This window comes from Equus caballus, chromosome 10, assembly GCF_041296265.1.
Source record: "Equus caballus isolate H_3958 breed thoroughbred chromosome 10, TB-T2T, whole genome shotgun sequence".
NCBI classification, from domain to species: domain Eukaryota; kingdom Metazoa; phylum Chordata; class Mammalia; order Perissodactyla; family Equidae; genus Equus; species Equus caballus.
The window spans coordinates 21,372,134-21,383,713 of record NC_091693.1 but is presented as its reverse complement, the minus strand read 5'-3'; the positions used below and the strand labels follow the sequence as shown (position 1 = coordinate 21,383,713).

Here is an 11,580-nt window from a genome sequence, read left to right as displayed (position 1 = left end):
TGGTCAATGAGACACAAGGGAAGTTTGCTGGAAGGCTTCCAGGAAAGTTTTCTCCCCATTCATGAGGTTGGTTGAGGGGAGGGGGAGGGGAAAGGAAACTTGTTCCCTTCCTTTTCTCTTCAGATATAGTTGTATGGAGATGTAATACCTGGAGCTGCAGCAGCCATCTTGCTACATGAGACAACATGCCAACCCACTGAGGGTGGCAGAGCAGAAGGATGCAAAGACTTCAAGTCCTTGATGGGGTCACTAAGTTGCTGAGCCAGCCTGAAACCACCCACCTCCAGATTTCTTGCCACTATTTATTTTGTTCCTTGCAGCCAAAAGAATCTTCATTGACACACTCTCTAAATTTCCAATGAGAAACCCAGCTAAAAAGGAAGACAACGTGCTGGAGAGAGCCACAGCCAGCTCAGCCAAAACATTTGATCAGTCAACCAGTATTTATTGATTGCCTACTGTGTGTCAGGCTCTGTGTTAAGAGCTGGGGATAATGGCACAGTCTCTGCCTTCACCAGGCTCTCAGTTTAGAGAAGAAGTCAGAGGCTAAACCGATAATTACGTATTTACTTAGGAGAAGCGGGATGTTCAGGGACTCTGGGACCTAATCATGACGAGGCAGGGGTTAGGGAAGGGTCCCTAAGACAGTCATGGTTGGGGGCCGGCTCCGTGGCCCAGTGGTTAAGTTCACGCGCTCCGCTGTGGCGGCCCAGGGTTCGGATCCTGGGCGCGGACATGGCACCACTCGTCAGGCCACGTTGAGATGGCGTCCCGCATCCCGCAGCTAGAGGGACCTGCAACTAAGATACACAACTATGTACCGGGGGGGGGGGGGGGGGGGGGGGGGGGGGGCGGCGCGGTTGGGAAATAGAGCAGAAAAAAAGAAAAAAATAAAGACAGTAATGGTTGGGCTCACACTTGAGAAATGAACCACACACGGGAAAGAGCCGTGCTCCAGGCAGAGTCAACTCTAGGGGCCACTGCCTGGGGGCAAAATAAAGTGTGGTGGAGAGGCAGCCTGTGCTACTGGAGTGTCAGAGGGGAAAAGTACTGGAAGGGGAGATCCAAGAGGCTGACAGAGTCCAGACTACTGGGCTTTCAAAGTCACAGGAGACGTCTGGACAATGTCTGCAAGGCAATGGGTAGCCCTAGGAGGGTTTAAAGAGAAGAGAGATGGATCTGATCGGTTTTAAGAGGAAGACTCTGGGAGCCGGGTGCGGCGTGACCTGGAGGAGGCAGAGTGGATGGACAAAGACCATTGCAGAGAAGTAGGCTGGGCCCCTCCCTGGCTCAGAGCAGCACAGTCCACCCAGGGCCGGCATGGCTTGAGGTTGTGCAGACCACACTGTTAGATGGGCAGGAGTCTCTCCCAGCCCAGGAGTCCCATCTCCTTAGTTGCACAAATTCAGGTAGAGTCTTTCTCTGCGCTGAGAGGCAGCCAGGAAGTCCCACTTCTGGCGCCAACCCTTAGTGGTAGCAGGACAGGAAGGCCCTGCCTGCTGCAGGGGGCAAAACAGGAAGTCCCGCCCCAAAAGTCCTGCACGGAGCGGGCACCCAGCCCTGGTCACACCTGCGTGGCTGTTCGAACAGTCTTCCGGCCCCCACCTGCAGTGATGACTGGACTGGGGTCGGTGACCTGGAAGAGAGAGGAGGGGTGGTGGAGGATGACCTCAGGGGTCACCCCAGATGTGACATGACTGGCCCTTTTCTAGCACCAGTGCACACCATTCAGAAATTAGCTGGGTTCTCTCCATTTGCAGGGGGAAGAAATGTCTAGCCACCCTTGGGAGAGATAAGACATGCAACAACCCAACTTTTACAGGGAAGAAGACATTCCATCCCACTTGGGAGAGAAAATGGAAGTTTTGTCAATTTTTATGGAAAAGAATAAGGAGGTCCCACCTTAACTTTTTTTAAAAATACCTTAATAAATGCTTTGTTCCTTGGGGGGAAATTGGAATTGCACTCTTCTTTTAATATACAAAAAAGTTGGATGGGAAGTCCTGTCCAAATTTTATATATTATATATATATAAAAAAGGGGTATAATGGGGGCTGGCCCAGTGGCATAGTGGTTAAGTTTATGCACTCAGATTCCACAGCCCAGGGTCACGGGCCCAGATCCCAGGCACAGACCTAGCACTGCTAGTCAGCCGTGCTGTGGCAGCATCCCACATAAAATAGAGGACGATTGGCACAGACGTTAGCTCAATGGCAATCTTCCTCATGCAAAGGAGAGGAAAATTGGCAACAGATGTTAGCTCAGGGCCCATCTTCCTCACCAAAAAAGAAAAAAAGGATGTCATTTTACCAACTTTGTAAAACAACAAGTAAAGCTGGAGGAAGGGAATTCAAACCATCCCCTCTCTCTGACTAAAATACAAAAAGTCCCGCCCATGTTCCAGGAGGACAATGGGGCACCCACACTCACTTGGTGGGCCCTGGTTGGGCTAGAGTCCTCTAGCGGGACTTTGAGGGGCAGAGGCTGTGGGGTCCGCACTGGGGTCACACTCTGCATCTTCTTTTCAGGTAGGGGCACCACAGGGGTCAAGGCCGGGGGACACTTCTTTTTCTTAGGAGCCTCTCCTAGGAAAGAGGGAGGAGGAAGAGAAATAGAAACACCTGATTGGCTGTTCCAATATGCGACCCAGCCAATGGTAAGGGAAGCTGGTCAGAGAGGTGGAGCCTTACTCTAATTGGCTGATATGGAGGCAGAATGGCAGGATGGATGACCTATCACTGTGCTGATTGGTTCAGTCAGGTTCCAATGGGGCTCTTTCTAGGGGCCCTCCCAGTTGGTCCCTCACTCACCCCGAAAGCGGCACAGGCAGCAGATGCACAGGAGGAGAAGTGCTGCCAGGAGCGCCAGGCCCAGTAGGGAGCCCAGGACGATGCCAGCGATGGCCCCGGGGCTCAGGGTGGGGCCTGGAACAGACAAAGAGAAGGAGGATAAGCGCTGGACCTGTTTCCTAAGCCCCCTGCCCCCACTCTTTCAAAACCCAGGAATCTGGGACCCCAGCACTCAATTCCTTTAACATTTACTGAGCAACTGTGTTGTGCCTGGCATTCTACCAGGTGGTGAAGATCCATTGGTGATCAAACCAAGATACCCACTCTCGTGGGGATTAATTTTAGGAGAAAAATCAGAAATGAATGCGCAAATAAATAACATAATTACAGATTGCTCTAAGACGAAAAATAAATGTGCTATGATAGAAATAATGGGAGAGGAGGTGACATTTAGAAAGGGTGGTGAGGGAAGGTCCCTGAGGAAGTAACATTTGAGCAAAGACTGGAGAATAAGGAAGGGGCCAGGCATGCTATACCAGGGAAGGAAGGGTGTTCTAAGCAGAGGGAACAGAAAATGCAGAGGCTCAGAGGTAGGGAAGAGTTTTCTGTGTTCGATGAAGGCCATAGTGGGTGGAGGACATGGAATGAGGGGGGAAGAGGTAGAGGATGAAGTTAGAAGGGTTAGCAGGGGCCACAGCCTAGGGGGCGTCTTGTAGGAATTCATGAAAGGCCTTTAAGGAGGGCAACAGTGTCGCGATCTGATTTGCATAAATTTGGCTTCTCCCTGGAGAATGGATTGTAGGAGAGGAAGAGGGGGCCTAAAGAGACCAGATGAATGGCCGTTGCCGTCCAGGAGAGAGAGGACGGTGGTGTCTCACTAGGGTGTTGGAGTGGAGAGGGAAAGAAGTGGATGGATCGGGAAAGAATTTTGTCAGGAAAATTGACAAGGCTTCCTGGTATTTGGGATGTTGGAGGTGACTTAAGCATGTGGATGGTGCCAATGACCAGGACGGGGAGGATGGGAGAGTTGGGGGGGGGGGTGCAGTTGGGGGGAAAAAATATCAAGAGGTCTATTTTAGACATATGAAATTTGAGCTGCCGATTGGACATCCATAGTGAATGCGTCAAGTAGGGAGGTGGCTTTTCAAGCCCGGAGTTCAGAAGAGAGGGTTGGGCTGGGGATCGTTCATATTCAAGGCAATGAGCGTGGACAGGGTCACACTGGGGAGAAACATAGGTAGAGAAGAGATCTGAGGCCTGAGCCCTGGCACAGCCAATACTTAGAAGTTGGGGAGTGTTATGAGCTGAATTGTGTCCAAAAGAGATATATTGATGTCCCAACCCACAGCACCTGTGAATGTGACGTTATTTGCAAACAGAGTCTTTGCAGATGTAAGCAAGTCAAGATGAGGTCCTTAGGTAGGGGCCTACTCCAATATGACTGGTATCCTTACAAGAAGACAGAGAGGTGCACAGGGAGGAGAAGGCTGTGGGAAGCTGGAGGCAGAGACTGGAGTGATACAGCTGCAAGCCAAGGAGTGATGGCCATCGCCCGAAGCTGGAAGAGGCAAGCAAGGATTCTGCCCAGAGTCTCAGAGGGAGCACGGCCCTGCTGCCACCTTGATTTCAGACGTCTGGCCTCCAGAGCTGTGAGAGAATACACTTCTGTTGTTTCAAGACCCTCAGTTCATAGTGCTTTGTTATGGCGGCCCCAGAAAACTAATACAGAGAGAGGAGGAGGAGCCATCGAAACAGACTGAGGGAGGCGGCCCAGGAGAAAGCTCCGACAGCCCCAACTCACCGGCCCTGTAGACTCGGCTTTGCGATGGGGTCCCTGGCTGGCCCCCCAGGGTGGGCAGGATACGCAAGACCCAGGTCCTGGGGCTCTGAGAAGGGAGGGGCACCACCGCTGACCGCTCCCGGGGCCCCAGGATGAGCAGGGAGACCCAGTCCTTGTAGAGGGTAGCTCTGCCCAGGTCAGGCTGCTCTGACTGTGCCTGGATCTCAAAACCGCTGATCAGGGCCCCGCGCTCCACGTCCCAAGTCAGCACTGCTGCGTCGCGGGCTCTCTGCAGCCTCCATGAGGAGATGGAGGGTCCTGCCGGGATCAAGGAGGAGGGCTGGATCGTTGGGTCCTTGAGGGGAAAGGGAAGGGGGCTGCAGCTTGGATTCCTAGGTCCCAGGGACAGAGGGTCTGAAGACCCAGACTTTGCGGTCTATAAGAGGAAGGGACTGGGGACCTGAATTCTTGGGTCTGAGGGAGGAGGGGCTGGGGCTGGACTCCAGGATCTGAGGAAGGAGGGGGCTGGGGTTACAGACTCCTGGGTCTGAGGGAGGAGGGGCTGGGGTTACAGACTCCTGGGTCTGAGGGAGGAGGGGCTGGGGTTACAGACTCCTGGGTCTGAGGGAGGAGGGGCTGGGGTTCCAGACTCCTGGGTCTGAGGGAGGAGGGGCTGGGGGCTGGACTCCCGGGTCTGAGGGAGGAGGGGCTGGGCCTGGACTCCTGGGTCTGAGGGAGGAGGGGCTGGGGTTCCAGACTCCTGCGTCTGAGGGAGGAGGGGCTGGGGTTCCAGACTCCTGGGTCTGAGGGAGGAGGGGCTGGGGACTGGACTCCCGGGTCTGAGGGAGGAGGGGCTGGGCCTGGACTGCTGGGTCTGAGGGAGGAGGGGCTGGGCCTGGACTCCAGGATCTGAGGGAGGAGGGGGCTGGGGTTATAGACTCCTGCGTCTGAGGGAGGAGGGGCTGGGGTTCCAGACTCCTGGGTCTGAGGGAGGAGGGGCTGGGGACTGGACTCCCGGGTCTGAGGGAGGAGGGGCTGGGCCTGGACTGCTGGGTCTGAGGGAGGAGGGGCTGGGCCTGGACTCCAGGATCTGAGGGAGGAGGGGGCTGGGGTTATAGACTCCTGCGTCTGAGGGAGGAGGGGCTGGGGTTCCAGACTCCTGGGTCTGAGGGAGGAGGGGCCGGGGGATGGACTCCCGGGTCTGAGGGAGAAGGGGGCTGGGGTTCCAGACTCTCGGGTCTGAGGGAAGACAGGGATGGAGGACCAATGGGACTCACCAATGAGGGTGATCTGGTCGCCCCCAGCACCCAGCGCCCCACTGCACAACACGGAGTAATTTCCCAGGTCCCAATCCAGGCTGAAGTTGCCAATGAGGAGCCTCCGCCCATCTTGACTGAGCCGCAGGCGTCCCCCACCTCCCAGGGCCAGGGGGCGCCCTTCCCGGGCCCAGGATGCTCGCGAAGGTGGGAGACAGCCAGAGGCCTCCAGCGCCACCTCTGCCTCCCCTGACCGTGTCTCTGCCACCATCGGATGCAGCAGCACCTCTCGAGGGGCTTCTGCAGGTGCAAGAAATCCGGTCAAGAAAGTCAAGCCCCTACCCTGGAGTCAAAGAGCAAGTCCTGGGCCCTTCGGTAAATCCAATAGCAGTGAAGCCCCAGCAGCTTAGCCAGATGAGGAAGCACTGCCCATTCACTCATTCACCCACCCACTCACTCACTCATTCATTATCTGATTTCCTTAACGAGGATTTATTGAGTACATACTACAGGCTGGGTCCCGTACTGGGAAACTCACTATTTTCACCCATTTACGTGGGAAGGTGGCAGCCTTCTTCCTGGGTCCAGGGAAGAAATTTTGTCCCTGCCCTTCCTCGGGATATAGGAAAAACCTTGGTTCTACTACAGGCTTAAAGCAAAAGGAAACCCCTGTTCCTGGAGTTAGGAGCTCCCCCTTTCTCATGTCCTGAAGGAGCTGAGAAATAACCCCTCCTCCTCGGGAACCGGGAAAGAAGTCCCACCCGTTCTCACCTGGCGTGACGGTGCAGGTGCGTGTGGTCACCAGGTGGTGAGCGTGGCAGGTGACGGGAACGCCGCTGAGCCGGGGGTGAGCGGGGACAACGGCCAGAAGCGCAGAGGGTACCGGGCCTGCGCGGACACCTTCGGGGAGACCCTGGAACTGCAGGGAGGCAGCAGGGACCCCACCGGGCCACGAGCAGCGGAAGCGGAGGCTGCGGTCCCCGGGACCCCCTTCGACTGAGCACTGTGGGGCCCCAGGGGGCAGATCTATGGAGCGAAGCCAGAGGTCTAAGGCAAACAGTGGGAGCCAAACTGTCTCCCCTCTAGCCTGGTCTCCGCTCGCTCACCCCACCCCTTCTTCACCTAGCCCGCCCCAATTCTCTTGCTGATCTGGCTCTCTTTCCCCAGCAACCCGCCGGCCCAGTGGGCTGCCGCAGCCACGCTGCCCGCCTTGAGTAAGGAGACTACATCTTTGCACACGGACCCCCTTCCTTCCAAATGTAACAGCCCCCTTCCTTGCTAGCTCCACCCCTTCTGCCGGTCACTCGGCCCTTTTAGCCAGATATCTCCGCCCTTCATGGTGGACCCCACCCCCCGCCAGAATGATCCTGCCCGTTTCCCTTACGACTCCGCCCCCTTCTCCAGGTAATTTCTTTGCTGATCCCACTTACTTGGCCCAAGCAACTTAGTCCCCTTCCTTTCTGGCTCCCACTGTTTGCCATTTAATTCTGCCGCTTAATTTGTTGTGCTTGCTCCTTGCCCAGGAATCTCTGCCCGCTCAGGGCTGGCCTCGTCCCTTCTCCTAGCCATCCTGCCCCATCGCGCACGTCCATCTGGCCCTTGCTGGTTCCGTCCCTTCTCCTGAGCATCCCCATCCCCTTTTATGGGGAGTACCCGCCCTTCCTTCCGGGCCCCGCCCTCTCTGGGAACCCCGCCCTTCCTTGCTGGCCCCGCCCCTCCACCCCGCCCCGGCCGCGCTCACCTGCTACCGTGAGGTTGAACAGCGAGCGGCGCCGGCGGCCGGTGCGCGGGTTCGCGGCGAGGCAGGCGTAGGCGCCGGCGTGGCCCTGCCGGACCGCAGGCAGCAGGAGGCGCGGGCCCGCGGGCACCGCGGCCTCGGCCGGGTCGGCCAAGCTCCACGCGATGTCGGCGGGAGGCCGCGAGGCGGCGGAGCAGCGCAGGGTCACGTTGCTGCCCGCGGTGACATAGAGGGCGGGGGCGGCGTTGCGGTCCGAGGAGACCGTGATGACCGGCGGGTCCGGGCCGTCTGCATGGAGGGACAGCGGGAATCGCAGTCACCGGGAGTCCTCCAGGACCCGGGGGGGCTGGACCTTCAGCCCCTCCTCTCCTGGGACTCGAGAGCCCGGGCCCCAGATCCCTGCCCCGACCCGCGGATCCCCCCACTTACAGAAGACGCTGACGTCGGCCGAGGCCTCCCTGTGGCCGAAGGGGCTGCGGACTCGGCACGTGTAGCGGGCGTGGTCGCTGCGCACCGGGCGCGAGATGAGCAGCTGGTTGCCCTCTGCCCGGACCCGGGGCGGCTCGGCTCCCGCAGGATCCGCAGCCTCCAGGGCGCGCCCGTCCCGGCTCCAGCTCAGCTCCCCGCGACCCGGTCCCCACCCCACGCAGCGCAGCCGGAGCTCGGCCGCCCCCTCCTCTGTCTCCAGGGTCTTGGGCTGCACCGACAGCTGGGGCAGGGGCTCTGGGAGAGGGGGAACGAGCTCAGGACCAGCCTCCAGCCTCCCCCCACCCCCACCCCTCCAGTCCCTTAGGTCCAGGACTCCAAGCCCCAGCCCCTTCCACCCCTTACACTCAGGACCTTGGGACCCAGCCGCGGGCCCCTCTTAGCCCCAAGAGGCCTCCTCTTCTCATAGACCCATTGAGTCTGGGTCCTAGCTCTCTCCTCTCCGGGCCCCCAGGAGCCTTGATCCCCAGGTCCAACTTCCCTCAAGCATTCCTATCTTGGCCCTCAGCCCCTTTTCTCCTCCCTCCCTCCAACCCAGAAGTCCTCTCTCCCCTGACCAGGGACCCTTCCTCTGGGCGGGTTTAAACATATCCTCAGAAGAACAGCGTCCTGCCTGAAGAGTTCCCACTTACCATACACACCCACCGTGAACTCCCGAATCTCCCGGGAGACTCCGGCACGGATGACTTCAGCCGTGTACACCCCGGCATCCTCTAGCTGGGCAGAAGTGAGTTCCAGACCCCCTCGGGCCTGGTCAAATCGTAGGCGGCCTCGGTTTGCCGGGTCCAGGCTGATCAGAGGGGCCCCTGGCCCCAGGCCCCCTGCTGCCAGCACCTTGGAGCCCCTGCGCCAGACCACCAGAGGAGCAGGGGGTCCAGGGCTGGGGACTGGAACCAGGGGCAGCTGGATGGTGGCCCCCACCAGCACTGAGAGAGGCCCCCCCACCTGCTGGGAGAAGCTGGAGGCTGGACGGGCCTCCGCAGCAACTTTAGATTCGGGGATCTGGGCGGAGAAGTCAAGATCCAGATCCCCGGGGGAGGACGTTGAAACTGCAGCCTCAACAGATACTTTAGTATCTTGAGCAGAAATGTTTGCAGCTGGGGTCTTAACAGAGAAGGAAGGCTCCGTGTCTTTGGCAGGAACTTGAGAACCCGAGACATCAGAAGATACTTCAGGGGCGGGGGTTTCAGAGAAGGTGGGATCCAGGGTCCAATTTCGGGCCTCAGCAGAAACATTTGACCAGAAGGACCCAGGCACGTAGCTCGAATTCAGGGCCCCGGGAACCCATTCGGCATGGGGAATATCAGCCGAGGCTTTTGAATCTGGAGACTGATCCGGAAATTTCCAGCTGGGGGGTTTGATGGTGGGAAGTTTTGAACCCGGGCCCCGGGAAGAGCCTTCTGAGTCCGAGGAGAAATTGGTCCGCTGAACTCCAGAAGAGGTTCTGAGGGCGAGGACCCCTCCTCCAGAGGCTGCAGGGGAGAGGAGGGGAGGGTGTTGGGGGGCGTTGCTGAGAAGGGGGACTGGCGCGGAAGGGCTGAGCAGGGAGCTTACCCAGGAGCAGGAGGAGCCGCAGAGCCCGTGAGGTGTCCATGGTGCTGGCCGCACCCGGGAGGACACTGGAGGAGACCCAGAGCCAGCACCTGTCCCTCCCTGTCCCTCGTACCTCCTGGGTCGGGCGAGTCAGACAGGACTGGTAGCTTCCTGGGCAGGGAAGGGAGCCAGACCCAGTGGGAGGTGCCAGGATCCCCCACCCAGGTCTGGTGGCAGAGCTGCTCGCCCCACCCTACTCATCCTCATCAGCTGGTCCCTTCTGAGGGGAGATCCAGCTTCTGACCCCTGCAGTTCCACGCCCGGGGTGGGGGGAGGGGGGGAGATGGTGAGAGCTGAGTCTTAGCTGCAAACTTGGCAGCAGCCCCAGCAAAGCCAGGAAGACTTCCTGGAGGAGTGTGAGATGACCTTTTAGAGAGCCCCACCTCTGACAGCCTTGGTCTCAGCTCAGGCTTCCTCCTCCCCAGCCTCCTGGCCTCTGGTCCACTCTGTCCTGCCTGCAGCCTCAGATACCCGCGTCTGACCCTGCTTTTCCTCTGCTCCAAACCCTCCCATGGCTCCCTGTTGCCCGCAGACCAAGTGTCAATTGGCTTTCTCCCACCCAGTCTCTCCTGAGACCCAGAGCTGCCTCTGTGCTCCCCAGGGCCCCACACGCCCTGCGTCCCACTAAACCCAGTGCCTTCCCTCTAACCCCATACTTCCCCCAGGCTCCACCATCCATGCAGAGGCTGGGAGCCTTCCTCCCTCTGCCCTCCCCCTCTCTGCTGTCATTCTCTGAATTCCACCCCTTCTGCCCCCTCTCTTCCTCTCTGTTCCCACTGGCCAGGCCCCAGCACAGGCCCCCTCACTAGCCTCCTCCTTCCAGCCTCCAGTCTCCTCCAGCCATGGATGCCCTCATGGCCTCTGAGTCTTTCTGCCCCCAGAACTGACCCTGCCCCTCCCCCATTTACAGCTGTCCCCCAGCACCCTCAGGAGACATCCAAGCTGCCAAGCTTAGACCCACCCACTCCCTCCCTGCTGCCAGCACTTACTCTGAACACGCTGCCATTCATATGCCCCATCTCTCCCCTCCCAGCCTTTGCAGGCACAGTTTCCTCTGCCTGGAATGCTCTTGCTCACGCCTTGCCCCGCTCCCCCAATCCTGGCTACACCACAACCTGTCATTCAGGTCTCACCTTATTAAGAACCATAATAATAATTACCACTTATTATGTGCCAGGAACCAGGAAAAATGCTTCCCAGGCATTATCAGGCTCAACCCATCCAGATACCCTATGAGCTACGTGGTTATCCTCATTTTACAGGCCAGGGGACTATGGCTCAGAGAGGTCAAGGGACCTACCAGAGGTTGCCCAGCCAGAGGGAGCAGCTGGGCTTCAGCAAAGGACAGACTGCTCCCTCCTTCTGAAAGCTCTTCCTACCACCTCATGCCAGGCTTAGGGCCCCTGCACAGCTCCCAGTCCTCTGAGTTCACCCAGGCACAGTTCTGGCCAGGCTGCTATTAATAATAATGTAATAATATATAGCGAGCATTTTCTGTGTGTTAGCTGTGCTTCTGGGGGGTGCTACATTAATTAATCCTTCAAAACCCTCTGGGGGGGTGTTGTAGTTTAAAGACGGCTGCAAATTCGACCCTCCTCCCTTTAAGGAGTAGGGCCTATGTCCCCTCCCCTTGGATCTGGGTGGTTTCTGTGTTTGCTAGACCAAGAGAATAGAGTGGAAGTGACCTCATGCCAGTTTGTGCATCTTAGCCTCGAGAGACTGGCATATTCCACTTTCCGTATCCTCTTGGAACCCAGCTGCCATGCTAAGAGGAAGCTCCAGCAGCCCCACGGAGAGGAATCTCGGCCTCTGGTCAACGGCCAGCTCGAGCCAACAGCCCCAGCCAGCTCGCAGGCCATGTGACTGAGCCACCTTGGAGATGGATCGTCCGGCCCCATGTGAGCCACCCCAACTGATGCCGCTCGGAGGAGCGAAGCG

The 11,580-nt window shown here is 58.2% G+C and overlaps 1 protein-coding gene across 3 annotated transcripts; it reads right to left on the bottom strand.

Annotated features, from left to right (window-relative positions):
* Positions 1-424: 424 nt before the first annotated feature.
* VSIG10L (V-set and immunoglobulin domain containing 10 like) lies at positions 425-9,768 on the bottom strand. 3 transcript variants are annotated; one of them, XR_011421970.1, is made up of 11 exons: positions 9,604-9,768; positions 8,682-9,521; positions 7,993-8,286; positions 7,567-7,851; positions 6,597-6,851; positions 5,847-6,125; positions 4,591-4,887; positions 4,244-4,436; positions 2,811-2,924; positions 2,431-2,585; positions 548-1,636 (listed from the first exon to the last, which is right to left on the bottom strand). XR_011421970.1 is itself a non-coding variant. In XM_070223223.1 (10 exons), exons 1-10 carry the CDS (start codon positions 9,641-9,643, stop codon positions 1,565-1,567), a joined length of 2,631 nt encoding a protein of 876 aa, XP_070079324.1. In that variant the 5' UTR covers positions 9,644-9,768; the 3' UTR covers positions 425-1,564. The 3 variants fall into 3 exon arrangements, 2 of the variants coding, with proteins under 2 accessions (XP_070079324.1, XP_070079325.1); XM_070223223.1 differs by lacking the exon at positions 4,244-4,436 and having other exon boundaries at positions 425-1,636; XM_070223224.1 differs by lacking the exons at positions 4,244-4,436; positions 5,847-6,125 and having other exon boundaries at positions 425-1,636.
* Between the last annotated feature and the right edge of the window lie 1,812 nt (positions 9,769-11,580).

What these genes read in the sequence shown, in the direction of transcription:
- VSIG10L (XM_070223223.1), bottom strand. Translation starts at nt 9,643, where the DNA reads ATGGACACCTCACGGGCTCTGCGGCTCCTCCTGCTCCTGG. An exon ending in GTTCACGGTGGGTGTGTATG is followed by an intron (nt 8,287 to 8,681) that starts GTAAGTGGGAAC and finishes CCCCTCTCCCAG; the next exon opens with AGCCCCTGCCCCAGCTGTCG. An exon ending in GCCCAACCAGGGCCCACCAA is followed by an intron (nt 1,637 to 2,430) that starts GTGAGTGTGGGT and finishes TCTCTCTTCCAG; the next exon opens with GTCACCGACCCCAGTCCAGT.